Raw genomic sequence first — 17785 nt, 5'->3', positions numbered from 1 at the left:
GGTTTTCCTCAGCCACAAATTTTGCCACTTTTACCATTCCAGTGCTCTCCCCCATCCCTCCAGGAGGGAGCCAGAGGCAGCGGGGGGCTGGGATTAATCCAGGACATGGTGCCAGGGCTGCTTCCACGTGGAGGTAACAGCCCAGCAGAAGCAATGTCATCCCATGGCTCGTCCAACGCAGATTTACCTGGAGTAGGGTTCCTCCAAATTTTACACCGTGTTGTAAAGTGAGAGCAGAGCAAACACTCGTTGCAGTGGTGGGGGGTAAATGCAAAGGCAACGGTAAAGTCCAAAGGAGCTTTTGGGATTGGAAAAGGACAGCGAAGGAATGGCTGGAGCATGGCAGGATTGGAGCAGGTGAAGCCTGTGCTGAGCAGGGATCTCTGAGAGCTCCATCAGAGCCCAGCTGGGAATCCCAAACCACCAGGGATGGCTCCAATGCTGCGATCCATCTCCATCTGAATAATCACACAAAGCAACCCTTCTTCCACAGGGAGGTTAAACCTGTGCATGAGGAATTACTGGTCCTGCCTCCAGAGTGTCCCAGAAATCTCTTCTGTATGAACACCGGTTATCTTCAGCTGGCGGGGGCAAAGCTGTCAGAAAGGAAAATTTATTATTTCTTTAACAAACAAGCCTAGGAGCTGTTTCAAGCGTTATTGTTGCACAGAAGAATAAAAGAGGAAACAAATTCTGTGCTATTCCGTGCAATTCCCATATCAGTGAATGTGTTTGCTTTGGACACATGACAGGAGTCATGAAAATGTTTCCTCGTGGGACGACACAGATGGTTAAGAATAACTTCCACAGAAAATCACCTAATTAAAAGACTGACTCAAGTGTGCTGCTGCAAAACTTTGGGAGATCCAAGTTGCCAACCCGGGAAAATCCTTTCAGATAGTGAAAATCCTCAACTCCCTGCAAAGGCCAATTAGTGTTTGGGTTTTCTATGGCAAAGACCAATTAGGGTTTGGGGGTTTTATGGCAAAGAGCTGGGACATCTGTAGCTCCTGTGGCCCAGGGGAATGGGAGGAAATAGAAGAAAATGTTTGTTTCTGCTTGAAGAAATTCTGGCCATCAGTGCAAGCTGGTATCAGGATTTCTGGGCCTTATCACTTGGAAGGTCACAAACTCTGCTGAAGCTGATAAAAGATCTAGGGGCAGGGGAAGAACCACATCTGTTAAATGGGGCATTGCCACAAGTTTGGTGGGGTTTTTTAGAGCCTCATGAGGGTTTTTCAGAAGAAACTCTCTTTCTCTGCCAGCTGAAGCGGCAGGTGGTGTCATCTGCATCCCCACAAACCCAGGACAGTGCCAATGGTCACCACCACAACCTGCACATGGAAGGCTGAAGGATTCCCAGCTTTCTGTAGTTTTTTGGGATTTGTTCTTCCATCTCTTTTGGAGAGAGCAGTGGGACATGGAAAATAGGACCTGTGAGCCACCTGTTGCTCCTGGCAGTGGTTGTTGAGAGCCAGAAGTTCTGGAGCTGATCCATAGCAGGGATGAACCAGTTGCTTGTGCTCACACAGCCTGACAGATTCTCTGGACCAGATACTCCTTCCCAAATCTGTCTAGAAAACAAAAATAAAAGCTAAATACTGATGCTTCTGTTCCACGGAGTCCTGCTGTGCCTCAGGAAAAAGCATTGTGGGAAAAATCAGAAGGAAAACACAGCATAGAAAGAGCAATGGGAATAAAGCACAACTAAATAAATAACAAGGCAAGCCAAGCCTTCAGCTGAACTAATGGCTTGTGGTTCCTGCAGGGAAAGGTTGGGAGCTAGGAAAACATCTGCCTGATGCTTCTATAATTCCGTTCTGATATTTAAAGGCAGGGATGAGAGGCTGAAATTTGATTTTTGAAGAAATAGAGAGACTTGAATGTGGACGGATTAATAATAAGATAATGCAGAAATCACTTGTTAGCCTGGAAGCTCAACAGAAGAAAGGCTGATGTGACTCAGAGGGCCTCAGATGGTCAAAAAAAGGTCAATTTTGATGATGTAGGATCTGCGTGGGGCTGGAGTCAGCCAGAAATCTCCAAGATTGCAGAGAGTTTGCACAGAAATCCGAATTCTCCCCACAAGGGGCTGAGGTTGGGGGGGTCAGTCCAAGGTCACTCCCAAGCCTGACCTTGCAAAGCCAGCAGGGTTTTGATGCACAGACAGACACAGACTAAACAGGCAGTGGTGTGCTGGGGTGATTTATATCTCTGGGTCCTCAGACTGTGAAAAAATTGAAACAAAATCTCATAAAAATTATTTCAGGGTGCTCAAGGAAAGTCGGGAAAAGACCCAAATTCACCTGTGGCACTAACTGGGCTGAGCTTCACCCCTCTAACTCACAAAATGATGGCTTAGAAGCAGCATTAAGGGGGCTTTAAGGTGTTTTTTGGCAATGGGTGATGAACACCAGGCTGTACCAGGTGGTAATTACAGGAATCCTTCAGCTCCCTGCTTCTCAGCACTTGGAAATCCATTGGAAAGGGTTAAAAAAATCACTAATTCCAACAGAATCATGTCCCAGTTTTGCTCAACCTCCACCGATATCAGAGTTATTAATTGTCCCTACCAGAGTTTCTCTTTGCTGGCAGTATTTTTGTGTTTCGTGGGCTGTCCAGATGGATGGAAACAGCCACGTCCTCCTTGGCCTTGAAATTGCCTGAACTCAATGTGCCCCAATATGGTCACAAACCATTAGGACAATATATTTGTATATAAATATTTGTGTTATTAATATTAAGTTATGCATTTAATTGCTGCTTTGATTGAACTGGAGATCAACACATATGAATTACTTTCGGAATGTTGATTCCAGTCCTGACTGTCCCCAGCAGGGACTGACAAGGGACACCAGGCTGGGCTGGGATTGCTCCCAGCCTCCACCACCTCCTGGAGCATCATTTGAGACATCACTGATCATAAGGGAGATGATCTTATGTGTGATGTAATTTTATTTTATTTTATTTTATTTTATTTTATTTTATTTTATTTTATTTTATTTTATTTTATTTTATTTTATTTTATTTTATTTTATTTTATTTTATTTTATTTTATTTTTAGGAAGAAATATTTTCCACTGGCTGCCTTGGCTGCTCCCCTGTCCTTTCGCAGCCCAGGTGAATATTCCATTTTAAAGCTTATTCCTGGCATTTTATGGGCCTGGGCTGCACAGAGCAGTTGAATCATGGCAGAAAAAGGGTAAAAACTTTCTCTGGTGAGTATAAAAAAACCCCCAAAGAGCCATTCTCCGCACATGAGATAAGAGCAGGCAGTTATATAATTGAGGGATGATTCAGAGACTAGAGGAAACATTTTTGGGCTGATCGAGAGCTGATAGCTGGTGTGGCCTGAGAGCACATGTCATGAAATCCAAGCAGAGAAGATGGGAAAGAAGTTCTGGAGCAAACGAAGGGAGCTAAAGCAGCTCAGTGTGGTGGTGTAGGGTGGTGCAAACCACACAACTCCTCGCTCTGATGGAAAATGTGAATTATTTTCAGGCAGATCTACTGGTGACATTCAGGAAATGAGAGGTTGTAACGATTAAAACCAAAACTTCGATTTCATAAAGATTTCTGGTGATATCTGCTGCAATATCTGCTGTAGAAGCAGAGCTGCAGGAGGGCTGGAGGTGAGCACTTTGGCTGTAGGAACATCTTTTCACAAATTCCTGGTATGTGGGGTGTCCTTATCTGCCCTCAGCTCTGCACAAAGGGCCTCGTTAAGTCATCGCTCATCAGTGGCTTTCTTTTCGCATTTTTCCTTTCAAGTCAACAAGAAAACAAAGAAAAAAAGAAAAAAAACCCTCAAGATGAGAACTTGAGTGCTCAAATAGCAGGAAGTTTCTGATACTCTTTCCTGTGGTGTTTTTAACCAAACATTTTGCATATCTGATGCTCCAGATCCGTTGTTCTGGAGGGCTCAGTTCTTGTTGTCTCCAATTCTTGTGCTGCAATTGCAAACCCTGCCCTTGTAGAGCTAGGAATGAAGAATTCCTTGAAGAGGAACCAGAATGTTGTTGCCACTGTGTGCTCCAATTTATTCTGCTCCAAAGCTGAATTTCTGGGTTGGCCTTGGCTGCCCTGACATTTCCCTTGGCTGAAGAGCCTGGGCATGCCCAACCCCAGGTCTCACCCTGCCTTCTCCTTTCTCCAACAGCTTGATTAGGCTTTTCCCATGTTACTTTGGCTGGTTTTTAATTATATGCTTCCAAGATCGTATCTCTCTCTCCATTCATGCAGGCTTCATCTGATACCTGTTGTATTCCTTTGGGAATTAAAAGCCCAGGACTGAGCCCCATGACTGTTCCAAGTGATCTCAGTTAGGACATGGGGTTTTCCCTGTCAGTCAGTAAAAGAATCATCCTCCTAATACAGATCATTTTACCACCCAAATATAGCCTAGAAATCCAGGAGTATTATCCTAAAAAGAAACAAAATGGCACTTGGGCACGTGGTCTTGGCTTGGCAGTGCTGGATCATGGCTGGATAAATCATCTATGGGTCTTTTGCAACCCAATCATTCCATGATTCCAGTTCTCCGGGTGGTTAATGTGTAGCAGTTGAAAAATGAGGTTTTTCCTGGGAAGTTGATCTTGGCCTTGTGTTTCCTATGTCTTCCCAGGACAAAACTGATGCACAGGTGCAAATAAAATAAAATGGGAATAATTAAAAGGTACATCCCAAGGCAAAGCATGCTTGATCATCAAAGATTAATTATGGAGGTTTAATTGACCTGGCATTTCTTCTTAAGAGCTTTTAAGGAAAATCTGATTTCCACATGGATGTATCTCTACACAGAGCTGTTCAAATATAAGGCAGGATTTGCATCCTGATGGATTTTTCCTGAAAAAAAGCCTCTGGCAGGGGCTGCAATTTTATTCCAACATGAGACACTGAACATGATCTCTGGGATTCTGTGGAAAATACTGGATGTGTGCTGTGTCACAGATAATTCTCTGGCCATCCTCAAATCCTGAGCATCAATTTACTATCACAAGATGTACTAAATAAATACAAACTCCAACTGTAACCAATGGCAGATGGACTTGGGGACCTTTGAGCTCTTTTCCAACATTGGTTATTCTATGACCCATTAATTCACATGAATTTGCCTCTCTGTTTAGGTTTAAACAAATTTCCTAGTGCTACAAGCCCTAAAAATAATACTGATGCCAAAAATCCACTTATTTTTATGCTGTTTATTCCAATCCCTTTCCCAGAAGAGAACGCCAATTCATGCAGGCTGTTTCTGGCTTTTCAGTTTACTTTCCAAAAGAAGATTAAAACAAAATTTCTCCATGAGGGACGTTTGCTTTTGTACCGTTGAGTTTTCCGGGTGAAAGTTCATTTTCTCATCTTCCAGTGACAAAGAAGTCTGGTGGGTTTTGTTATGAGAAAGGTGCTGTTAAAAAATGAACATCAGAGAGTTAAAATGTTACTTTTGTGGGTGGGAAAGGCTCACAGTAGCCCCAGTTGGGAGGGTTAAAGTCACTGGTGACTTGCAAGAGCCCTCACACCCAGTTCCAGCCTGAGGGTCAATAATGCACCTTTAGGTCTGCCCCATTCTGGAAACAATACTAGGATGGAAGGATAATCTGGAGAGATTTGGATATAATACAGCTTTCCCATTGGTTCTACAAAATAAGGAGAATTGAATAAGCTCCTTATAAATGAACCATCAGGAACAGGGAAATGTTTTCAGGCTGTTTTTCCCTGACAATGTTTCATCTGAAAGGGACACTGCACATTCCCTGAGTGGTTTTTCTCTGAAGGGACTAGTGAAATACTGGAGGCAGAGCTTAAACTCAGCCCTATCTGCCCCATCTGCTGCAGCCCTTGAGTTCCACGTACAAAACAGGAAGGGGAAGCAGCAATTGGCCCTATCAGAACAGCATCTCTAGCCAGGGTGGCTCTTTGTTCTCACAGGTTGACACGTTGGAACCATGAAAAAACCTCAACCAAGGAAATGCAGCTTTTCAAGTCAGAAGTTCAAAGGTTTTTGTGATGATGGCTTTAACTTTTTTCTGAGGTGGGTGATCACCTCAGGCATGTGGGATACTTTTCCTGGCACCCAGCGCTGCTAGACTCAGAGGTGTTCAGTGCCTGGTGGAGCCCATCCCATAATGACTCTGGAAATGAACAAATTAAAACTTTTTTATTTCATAAAACCACATGGACAATGTGACCAGCTGATTTCACATAGGCCAGTTCAGGTGCTTTGCTGTGTCCTTCACCAACCAAACCACAGCAGAAAGATGGCTCAGGGTCCTTGTCCAGAGGTTTGGCCTCAGAAATTGTCCTTGGATTGAAACATCCTTTCCAGGAGCTTTCTTTGGCAGAAGAACCTGAAATGTCTGTCCTCTGTCCCAAAGACCCTCCTAAACCCAGTGTGGATCAGGTTAGGGAGGAATGGAACTGCACCAGGAGCTGTGGCAACAGGGACAGCATTGTCCCCACATGCTGGCAGCTCCACTTCCCAGAAAAGGCCACGCAAACTCTCACTGTTAGGTTTCTGAAAGGAAATACTGTCAGTGAAACAGAAACAATTGGTTGTCCCTGATTGATGCCTTTGGTCCTTCCCAGATTTGTCATCCATCTCCATCCTCACCTCTTTTTCTGGGGAGAGATCAGTGCCTGTGAGAGAAAAGCATCATTCTCCAAATGTTTGAGATAACAAGGGCTGAATGTGGTCCTTGCACTCAATGCTGGGAGTAACTTAATTTGTTCACCTCAGCAGAGCAAGTGCTTTATCCCAAGAAATGCTGACTGGAGACCATGCTGAAGGTGTCCAACCATCTCCCCATCTTCCCTCAGTCCTCCTTCCTCACCAGCCACTCAAAAAGTTGTATTTGCAGGAGGATTTGATGGATTTGAGTGACAAGGGCTGAAGTTTCCTTCACAGGAGGTTCCCCAGCTGTAGTCTCCCACAAAAATCAGGGAATAGGGAGCTTTGTTGGCCTCGTGGCTTGGGATAGAGCAGCTTCTCACAGATGCCAGGATGGGTCACTCATTAATATCAATCCCTAAAAACCAAGGGGGGACGGGAGCAATGTTGGAAGTGTGATGACAACTCAGATTCCCTCTGTCGGAGCTGGGTGCTGATAACGCCAAGTCATGGGTTTTATTCCTGGATAACCCATTCCTTTAAAAGTTGGACTTGACAATCCTTGTGGGTTCCTTCCAGCTTAGAACATCTTGTGACTCTGTGAATTCCCTGTGCTGAGTTCAGGGAACAAACAGAACCAAGTTCAGGTGAGAATAAGGGATGATCCCCTGGAGCAGCAGATCCCACTGGGGGAAAGGAGTCGTGCAGAAGCTGATACAGCAAAGGGATTCCACATCCTTGACAAGCAGCAGAAATCACTTCTTCAAATAGGGGAAGAAGGAGGAGGGAGCTGAAGCCATCCCACAGCAGCTGCTGATGGGGCCGTTCCTCTGTGTGGTTTTGTGTCACCCAAACACCACTCCATGCCCCTGACCCAGCACTTTCTGGAGAACAGCTCACCTGTTTCAGAATGACTGTGGGCTGGCAGCCTTCAGGGAACAGAATTTATTGCATTGAAAGGCTCTTCATCTCCACTCACGCTGGGGGGATGTTGCTTTTTTATCTTCTAAAAATTCTCAGTCTAAAATTCTCAGTACCCAGGGATCCAACATTAGGACACCTCCAGACCTCCCCTTTCCCTCTGGTTTCCCACCCGTGTGCAGTGGAAGCTCATCCCTGCCAGATCCAGGGGCACTGTTCCAGGGCACTCCCCTCATTAAACTCCACCAAGAGCTTTCCACTCTCCTTCCCCTCTTTTTTATTTTTCCCCTTCTGCTTTCCTCCTGTGCTTTGCTTCACTTCCAGGAGGGACACCCCTGAGATGATGACTGAAGCCATGCACATTCCAGGTGTACCTGGCAGAGTCCAGCTAATAAGGCCAGGCAGAGCATTCCCAGGTCTCCATGCCCGATTTCAGGCATCACCACAGTCCTGCTTTTCTGGAGAAATCCTGCAGCTGACATTGCCCCTGGGAGTTCCCTGGCAGTGTCACACAGCCCAGCACACTCCAAATATCTTGCGGGAAGCCTGAAGCTGGGATACCATCCTTATCCCATGGGATTCCAAGAGAAAGGACTTATTTTGGGAAGTCACAGGAAAGGAAAGAGAATGCAACATTGTTAAGATGTTTGTTTCCTCACGAAACCCCACCTTTCTGCTCTCCCCTTCTTAAACAGCCAGAGTGGAAGAAGTTGCCAATGCTGGAGGGATTTTTCATTCACTCTTGAAAGTATTTAGGATTTTAGGAAGTTGTCTGGAAGTCCTGCAGTAAAGAGATAAGCAATATGCTGGATCAGGGGCATGCAGGATATTCGAGGAAGGGTTCAACTTCTTGGAATCTGGCTGGAGTTGCAGGAATTTGGGGTCCAGGGGGAGAAGGCAATGGCGTCAGTGCTAAGTGACAACCCTAAAGCATGGTCAGGCTTTTTCCCAGATTTGGATGGTCCCAGACAGATTTCCAGAGCCTCGTTTGTGCCTTTATTCCTTCTCCCATTGTCCTTTGGAAAAGGAATTAGAGGAGTTACAGCCCCAGCATCAAATTGCTCTTATCAGACCTGATGGGGATCACTTTGTTCGGGTCTTCTTCATCCTCATTCCTCTGGGAATTCATCCAAGACTCCTTTTAGGAGTCCTCCCCTCCCCTTGCTCTCCTCTGGTTCTCCTCACATGTTGATATATCAGGGAGGAACTGCAGTCCTGCCCAGGCCAAATTCCACGTCACCTTTACCATGTTGTGTCAGAGCTGCAGTCTGAGCTCCTCGTGGATTCAGCATGGAAACGCTTCCCACCAAAACTCCGACTGCAATTCCAGCACATCTGGAGCAGCAGCAGCCTCCTCTACCCCAAACCAACCTCAGTCTGACTTTGCAGCTAGAAGTCTTCCTGTTCTTGGGAGTGAAAGCCAGAAAAGAAAAAGGAACAGGAAAAAAAATAAAGGGAAAAAAAAAAAAAGGAGAAAGAATAACTGAGTAACAAAAAGCAGAAGGAATGGCCAGAAAAGGTAGCAAAAAAGCAGAAGAATGGCTGAATGGAGTAAGAGCAAAATGTGCACCACAATTAAAACTCCAGGGGCAGCTCTCAGCACAGGAGATTGCAGGCAGTGCAAGGAATTGTCCAGTCTTGGAGGGTCTTCGACTTCCACCCTTGAAAGTCTTCAAAATCAGGTGGGACAAAGCCCTGAGCAGCCTGGCCTGGTCTGGATCCAGCAGGAGTTGCTAAAGATCTCCTGAAGTCCCTTCGAGCCTGAATTATCCCATGATCCTACAATTTGACTGTTCCCAATATGCTGCCAAGCAGCTCTTGGGAGCAGGACTGGCTTCCTGGGCATGGGTAGGTGAAGAGGGTTGGGAAGCTCTTGGGAAGAGCAGAGGGAAAATAAGCCTTTCCTTCTCACACACCTTCACTGTTTATGGAGAGGGAAGTCAGAGGAAACTGCCACGCCCACAGCACCGTGGCTTTGGAAACTCCAAAAAGGACCCATAAAAATGGAACTGGAGCAGGAGAAATGGCTGGGAATTCTCCCAGGCACACAAGGGCAGCACCATAGGAGAGCTGTGCTGGTGTGGCTTCACAGCTGGGAAACGTGGGGTCACTGCTGCCAGCACTTGGAACAGAGCTGGACAGGCTGAGCCTGGGGACATCAGCATGAGGTGGGAACCAGGAATGCCCATGAGGACAGGGAGATGTCCATGAGGACAGTGACCCACGTGGTCACTGTGACTTTAATTATGGAATGATTTAGGTGGGAAGGGACCTTAGAGCCCATCCAGTCCCACCTCTGCCATGGGCAGGGACACTTTCCACTGGACCAGGTTGCTCCAAGCCCTGTTCAACCCAGCCTTGGGCACTTTCAGATGCTCCAGTGCCACTTGGAGCTGTTCCCACCATGGATAAAAGTTTCTTACCCTAAAGGATTCCTCACTGCCCCAGAGAAGCCAAAAGCTGCTGGGTTCCAGCCCCCTGTGACCACCCACATTCCAGTCAAATCTGGGGATAGGAAAATAGAAGAATTCCTTAACACCTTAGCAAAAGATGGGAACAGCAAATTATACATCCTCAAAATAACGCCAATATAATAAACTGAAAATTCAGAATGGGACAGCCCATGCTTAAAATATTCAATATTGAGAAAAGTAATGCTTTGTTTGATAGAGCCTTGGAGTTTGTTTGGCTTTGTTTTGGGGTATTTTTTAATTTTGTTTTTGGTTTGGGATTTTTTGTTGTTCTTTTTTATCTTGACAAAGCCACAGTTGTTTAAAAAAAGATAGATGAATACAGCATATTTTGGGATGCTGGAAGAAGGGAATGCTAAATTCATGAGAGTTCTGTTTTCCCTCCGGTGAGACCAACACCAAAAACTCTTCTATAAACTATTTCTAAAGAAGGCTTTTAACTCTGGTATCAGAGATGAGCTCCCTGCCAGTTTCAAGCAGAAGTAAAATATAGAACAAAACCAGGGAAGGGACGCCGGCAGTTCCCACCGGACCGGAGGGCGTGGTCCCAGCTGGGGTGCTTTCAAATGCTGTTTCCTAGGAAGGTGGGAAAACTCTGGAAAAGCTGAAGGTTTCGGGGTCCCGGTGGGGCCTGGGCGGGGCCGGGGGCGGGGCCGGGGGCGCGCCCCGCTTTAAGAGCGGCGGGGGCGCGCCTGGGGCAGATCCGCGCCCGCTCCGACCCCGTAGCGCTCCGGTAAGGGCAGCACTGGGGCTGCACTGGGGCCGCACTGGGGCTGGGGGGGTCCTGGGGTGAGGGGTGGGGGCTTTGCCTCGGTGCTCCCCAGTTGTGCCGTGTCCCGGTTTGAGCCGCTGAATCCCCCCCCGAAGCGCAGCCGCGCCGCTAATGAGCTGCGGCGTTAATTAGCGGCCGCTCGCCGCGATGGTCGCTCCGTTCCTGACCTCTGTCCCCGCTGTGTCCCCTCGCAGAGGGGATCTGGGGCATGTGAAGGGAGTTTGGTGTTTTGGGGCATTCCCGTCCCTCCCCAAACGGGGAATGCAGAGCCCGGAGTGTTCCTCGGGATGGGGATGCTTCGTGTTTGTGCTTGGAAAGAAGGACAGCAGAGACTTCGTGCTTTTGGGTTGCGTAATTAAATTGAGTGTAATCTACTAGGGGCCAGAGCTGCTCCGAGGGCTGGAGCCCTTCTGCTCTAGAGCCAGGCTGGGAGAGCTGAGGGTGTTCACATGGAGAAGTGGAAGCTCCAGGGAGACCTCAGAGCCCCTTCCAGTGCCTAAAGGGACTCCAGGAGAGCTGGAGAGGGACCTGGGACAAGGGGTGCAGTGACAGGACACAGGGAATGGCTTCCCACTGCCAGAAGCCAGGATGAGATGGGATACTGGAAGGAAATTCTTTCCTGTGAGAATCTGGCACAGGTTGCCCAGAGAAGCTGCCCCATCCCTGGAAGTGTCCAAGGGACCTGGGAAAGCAGAAGGTGTCTCTGCCCCTGGCAGGGGTGGAATGGGATGAATTTTAATGCCCTTTCCAACAGTCTGTAAGCAGTTTGTAATTCTATGCCAAACTGTGTATTTATCTGTGCTGCATCAGACTGGAAGAATAGCAGTAGTTTAGGGATTTGGTCCCTTTGGGAACCTTTTCTCAACCACTGCAGTTCCCATTCTCTTGTGCATATTGCCAGTGAGCTGAATTCACTGGCACACAAATAAATGGTTCAGTGAACCACGACTGTGCAAATAAAAAAGTGGCAGAAGAGATGTTTGTCTTCAATTCATGATGCAAACGCAAAGCCTCCGCTGGGGAATGCTGTTTTTGTGAGATTCTGGTTGATTTTTACAAATGCCTTTCTGGGTGTGATACTCTCATGCTTAAGCAGTTGGATTGTGAACACCAGTTTCCTTTTGTTTGCAAAACTCAAATTACGCTTAGAAATAAAATAGAAAACAAGTCTTGCTTGTCCTTTGGACAAATACTTTGAGTGGTTGTTTAAATTGTGGGCTGGTTGCTGGAGTTAGGGCCATAATGTAATAAAAGCATAAAAGATCCTTGACATGTGGACTGGTGGCTTTGTTCAGGATTTCTAATGAACATCACCCCCTCTACCCTCGGCGGGTGACAGTCCTCTCGCTGACACCTGCTCAGCTTTAGTTCATTTGTGCGTTGCAGATAATCAAAGGACTCTTTTAAAAGAGTGCAAACACCAAAACAGCTGAAATTTGATGGACACCTGGAAGGCTTGGGCATCCTAGAGCGGTTCTGAATTCTGACTTCAGTGAGTCCTGGGGGCAGACAGAGAATCCAATACTGCCAAGTTATTTTCATAGGTGAAAATACATTTAACAGCAATTTTGAGCATATTTCTCATGGCCAATCTTCACCCAGCTTCTGCTTTTCTTGTCGCGGTGGTGTCCTGTTATTTCAGCTGGCTCTTGTCCTGCGGTTCTGATCTTGCAGTTTCTCATGGTCTCAGGCTGCAAGGGAGGTTCTGCATTTGAACCATTAAAACCGAACATCAATTAAAAAAAAAAAAAAAAAAAAAAAAAAAAGAGGAAAATCAGGGCTGAACAATTATTAGGATCCAGGACCGCTCTTCTTATTTTAAATTCCATAGTGCTACTGTCACCCTTGTTATCCTTCTCTGCTGTTTTAGCTGCCTCAGGTTGTGAGGAGTTAGGAGATTTTTTGGTAATTTAATGTCCTGATGACTTGGCCTCAAGTTGCACCAGGGGAAGTCTAGATCAGATATTAGGAAAAATTGCTTCACCAAAAGGCTTGTCAAACCCTGGAGCAGGCTGCCCAGGGAGGTGCTGGAGCCACCATATGTTCCAAAATGTATGGATGTGGCACTTGAGGACATGGATTAGTGGGGATCATGGTGGTGGGTGCTTGATGGTCGGACTTGATGATCTCCAAGGTCTTTCCCAACCTTAAGGATTGCATGGTCCTGTGATGTGATTCCATGACTCTGCCACATTTTGTCACTCATAACCAGCTGTGGGCATCTGGTGAAGAAAGGTAGATGAAGTGGGGATGGATGAGATCCACACCCCTTCATCAGCTCTCTCCTGAGAGAGATGACAGGTTTTTCCTCTAATTCCATCATGGATATTTATTTTCCTGTACTGCTTTACCTCACCTGCATTTTCCCCCTCAGAGCCTGACACCATCCACACGGAGTCAGGCCTCAGCTGCGCACCATGACCCTGCTGTCCCCCAACCTGTCGTGCCACCACCACTCCGTCGATGACTTCCGCAACAGTGTCTACTCCACGCTCTACTCCATGATCAGCATCATGGGCTTCGTGGGGAACGGCGTGGTGCTCTACGTGCTGATCCGCACCTACCAGCAGAAAACGGCCTTCCAGGTCTACATGCTCAACCTGGCCCTGTCCGACTTCCTGTGCGTGCTCACCCTCCCCCTGCGCGTCATCTACTACGTGCATAAGGGCCACTGGTTCTTCAGCGACTTCCTGTGCCGCCTCTCGTCCTACGCGCTCTACGTCAACCTCTACTGCAGCATCTTCTTCATGACGGCCATGAGCTTCTTCCGCTGCATCGCCATCGTCTTCCCGGTCCGCAACATCAGCCTGGTGTCAGAGAGGAAGGCCAAGTTCGTGTGCATTGGCATCTGGGTGTTCGTCACGCTGACCAGCGCGCCCTTCCTGCGAAACGGCACCTACCAGCATGGCAACAAGACCAAGTGCTTCGAGCCTCCGGAGAACTCCCAAAAGACAAACCTGGTGGTGGTCCTGGATTTCATCGCCCTCCTCGTGGGCTTCATCTTCCCCTTCGTCGTCATCACCATCTGCTACACCATGATCATCCGCACGCTGCTGCGGAACTCGCTGCGGAAGAATGAGGCCAACCGGCGCAAGGCCGTGTGGATGATCATCATTGTCACCGCCACCTTCCTGGTGAGCTTCACGCCCTACCACGTCCTGCGCACGGTGCACCTGCACGCGCTGCGCCTGCGTGGCCCCAGCTGCGGGGACACCGTGTTCCTGCAGAAAGCTGTCATCGTCACCCTGCCCCTGGCAGCCGCCAACTGCTGCTTTGACCCCCTCCTCTACTTCTTCTCGGGGGGAAACTTCCGGCAGAGGCTCACCACGCTGAGGAAGGCATCCTCCTCCAGCTTGTCACAAGCCCTCAGGAAAAAGATCTCGGTGAAGGACAAGGATGAGGAGCCCTTTGGAGAAAACCAGAAGGAGAACGGAAGGGCAGCTGTGGCTCCTTTGTAAGGAGGTTAAACTTTCTCCTCAGGGCTCTGGTGGGGATGGGGATTTCCAAACTCTTCCAGAAGATGGGATGGAGGCTTTCTTTGTTGCAGTTAAAAAACTGTGGACAGTCCCTGGTTTGTGGCAGAGCCGCTGCTGGCGCTGGGCAGACCCTGGGACCCCCAGAGGCATATGGGACAGAGCAGCCACCAGCAGCAGACTGTGGAGCTGCTGCTGAACTCCCAAACCCCTTCCAAGGCTGTGTTTGGGCATTTGCTTCATTCCATGACTTTCCAAGAGCGTTAATTCCCCGAGCCAGTGGGAAATGTAAACAAAGCTTGTGGCGCATGGGGAGCTCCTGTCAAACAGTGAGGGCAGAGTTTTCACTGGATCTTCAAACAGCCGCCAAGTTATTCACACAGCAAGGCCATGATAATTCCTGCCCTGCTCCCAGCTGCCTCTGGATTTCGGTTTCTATGATCATTATGTGTGTTTCAAGCTCCCAGGGCTGTGCCTGGGCTGCAAATCGGGGTGGGCCCCTCTCCCACCCTCACCAAGTAGCTCAAGATGCCTTGGTGGGCATCAGATTTGCCAGTATTTTCCCAATTTCTAGAAAAATCCGTGGGATCAGTTGTAAAATTTCAGTATCCCACTGTGCAGGATAGCTTAGGAATAAGGATAAGAGGGCAACTTATTTCAGTGGGACTGGTCCTGGAGTGATGGCTGCACAATGCAGAATATCACTCCAGTTTTTGGGGATATTTTAGGTAAAAGTGGAGCTCTGTGTGCTCAGAGTCACATTTGCCTTTCTCAGCTATTTGCCAAGGGTGTTAAATTAATAAGAAATAAAAATAAATCTCTTTAGGATGTTTGATCCTTTTCCAGAGTGTTCACCTCATCCACACCTGGCAGCAAAGAGGCAACATAAGGCCCTTGGAAAGATCTTTAGGAAGAGCTGGGGATTTAAAGTCCAAGTCTGGATGAGATGTGGTGCTGCAAAACCATTGGGCTGTGCTTCTTCTGTAAAGAAGAAGTTCAAACTCTTGGATTGAGGGAAACATTCCTGTATTTTTCCAGGGGATCTGCAGGAAGGTAGCTCCAGCTCTGCTGGAGCAGAGCCCGGCCAGAGATGTGTGACACATTCCGACAGAAATAAAAATTCTTGTAGGATTAAACCTCTCAGTTGGAGAAGGGGTTGATAAATGAATAGCAAGTGTGTTTGGATATGGTATTTATGAAATTACTCGATGTTATCTTGAATAAAGAAAACAGTTTTAGTAGTGAAGAATAACAGTGAGCAAAAGGAGTTTGGCTTGGATAGGCATCTGCTAGAGAAATTATCTGTACAGATAATTAGAATGCGAATCCTCTCTTTACACCACAGCCCTGGCTCAGCAAAAGACACTTAAAAAACCAAATTCACCTCAGGACAAATGATGGATGTGAATTTCCAAGGGGATCTGAAATTCCTTTGTTAAATTTGAAGGATAAAGTAATAGAGGGCTGAAAGCTGCAGCTGTTAAAGACCCCATAAACCCCCAGGAGGGCAGAGCAAGGAGTTGAATGCCAGAACTACAAATTGTTCAGGGAAACAATATGGGTGAATTGGCTAAAACTCATTTTCAAGGGTCAGCACTGAGTATTACACTTGTATTCCAGTATTCCGGGCTTTAAAGGTATTGTGAAACTGCAAATAAAAATCCTCATGGATTTTTATTCAGAATATGCAGGAATAGCATGCCCATTCCCAAATTTAAAATACTGTACAGTAAAGCTAAGTGTGTGTATATATTGCAAAGCATTTTTATTGTACCAGAGACCTTTTGCCTTTTTTAATTTGAATGAGACAATGTTAATGACAAAGGAAATGGCAGCTTTTTTTTCTTTTTTTTTTTTTTTTGTGCAATAGGAAAGCCTGTTTTAAAAAACTTTCCTGAAAATCGAGTGAAAATATCGCAAGTGAAATTTTAATTGCTGTTTTCTGTGGCTCGTTTGAAAGTCTCTGTTACAGATTCTTCTTCCCTACAATAAAACTTTACTTACGCACAACACCAGAGTGTAATATTTGCTTAATGATAATCATTTATAATGGTGTAATGAACACTTAAAGCAGCACAGATGTTGCTGAGATGTTTGGGGAGCTTTTTTGCTCCAGCCAAATGGGACTTTGCCATAGCCCGACTTTCCAGGATTTAGCCACCACCTGGAGCTGCTGCTTGGGGACCTGTTGTAGCCACACCACTTCTGATGATCTTGGAAGACCTTGCAGCAGTGGAGCGGCCCAACAAAAAGCAGCTGGAACCTGAATAAATTGGGATTTACAGACAGAAAATGCTTGGAAGATACTTGCAGGGCAGGGATGCCCTTGGTGAGGGGTGTGGGGTTTTGGGGGGTTTTTTTTCTGTCTGTTCTGCATCACAAATGCGCAGAAAAGTCTGCTGGGAGGGTTTTCCCCTTGGATTTCCCCAAAGCAGGTGCAGGATCTGCAGGGGGGTGTTTGGTTACAAAGAGGGGTGAGCAGGGACTTTGCCACCAGCTCCAGGTAACAACGGCCCTGCGTGTGCCTTTGCCCTGTAGACACAGAAAAGTGCCACCCTGGCAGCAAATCCCGGGCAGGTTTTGCTCAGGAAAGCTGTGCAGAAAAACAGGGATTGTCAAAGGGATGGAGCAAGTTAGAAATTGTGGTGTTTTTAGGGGCTGTACAACGTGGCAAGAGCTGGGAAGAGGGGACCAAGTGTCACCCTGGTGTGGTGACGGAGACGCATAGAAAACGAAAGTGAGTGGGTTGGGTTTTTGCTTGAAACTGGGTTATTTTCTGCTGCAGTTTTTGGTCCAATGGTGTCCCCTAGTGCTGAGCCCTTCCCAGAGCCGCCGCCTGTGGCTGCTGAGGTTTCCTCTTCTCATTTAGTACAGCCCCAGTTCCTCTCCAGTCACATTCTCCTGTTTCCTCTGGTGTTGACCCCTTCGTTCCTTCCCTACCACCCCTGCCTGTATTTAATTTCACATTTTTTGGGCTTCCCTCTCTGCCTTCCTTTTGGTTTTTCTTATTTTTTCAGGATGAATGCTCCAGCTGAGGAGTATCCAGTACCCTCTTCCTGCCTTGGGTTCCAACTGCACCCTCAACTTTGCCTAAAAAACACTGATTTTCCGTAGGATGACAGTCCCAGTGTGGGCCTGCAGAGCTTCCAGTGGGAACTGGTGGTGGGTACAGCCCTTGGGCATCACCTCCTCATGCCAGTTTGGCCTGGGTGTGTCTGGGAGGGTTATTTCTGGCCAAACCAGTACAGCTGTGGGTGAAAAGCTATGTAACAAGCTAGTAATCCATGTGGGAATGGAATGGTCCTGCCTGTCTCCCTAACAAAGGCAAGGGAGTTGCCACACGGGCACAGCTGGCAAGTTCAGAAACTGCACATGGGACATGCTCACCCTAATTCCATAAACTGCTTTCCCATAAAACTCCTGCAGGATGTGAGAAGCCAGCAGCCCTTCAGTTTAACGAGCAATAAAGTCCAAGCACTGGCAATAAAGAGAGATTTCCTCTAATTCCTGCTCTGAGCATGGTGCCTCCTGCTCCCCCCCT

The 17785-nt window shown here is 47.2% G+C and overlaps 1 protein-coding gene across 2 annotated transcripts; it reads left to right on the top strand.

Moving 5' to 3' along the window:
* The first annotated feature begins 10519 nt into the window (after nucleotides 1-10519).
* CYSLTR1 (cysteinyl leukotriene receptor 1) lies at nucleotides 10520-16254 on the top strand. Of its 2 annotated transcripts, none has more exons than XM_066182461.1 (2): nucleotides 10520-10583; nucleotides 13146-16254. In XM_066182461.1, exon 2 carries the CDS (start codon nucleotides 13189-13191, stop codon nucleotides 14227-14229), a length of 1041 nt encoding a protein of 346 aa, XP_066038558.1. In that variant the 5' UTR covers nucleotides 10520-10583; nucleotides 13146-13188; the 3' UTR covers nucleotides 14230-16254. The 2 variants fall into 2 exon arrangements, with proteins under 2 accessions (XP_066038558.1, XP_066038557.1); XM_066182460.1 differs by lacking the exon at nucleotides 10520-10583 and adding an exon at nucleotides 10665-10732.
* The last annotated feature ends 1531 nt before the right edge of the window (nucleotides 16255-17785 follow it).

The sequence above is a fragment of the Chamaea fasciata genome, unplaced genomic scaffold (assembly GCF_029207755.1).
Source record: "Chamaea fasciata isolate MVZ Bird 193981 ecotype frontalis unplaced genomic scaffold, bChaFas1.0.hap1 SCAF_4, whole genome shotgun sequence".
Classification (NCBI taxonomy): Eukaryota; Metazoa; Chordata; class Aves; order Passeriformes; family Sylviidae; genus Chamaea; species Chamaea fasciata.
The sequence above is the reverse complement of the archived record's forward strand: the minus strand, read 5'-3'. Positions and strand labels throughout refer to the sequence as shown.

Coding starts and splice junctions, on each gene's coding strand:
- CYSLTR1 (XM_066182461.1), top strand. CDS start 13,189: ATGACCCTGCTGTCCCCCAACCTGTCGTGCCACCACCACTCCGTCGAT.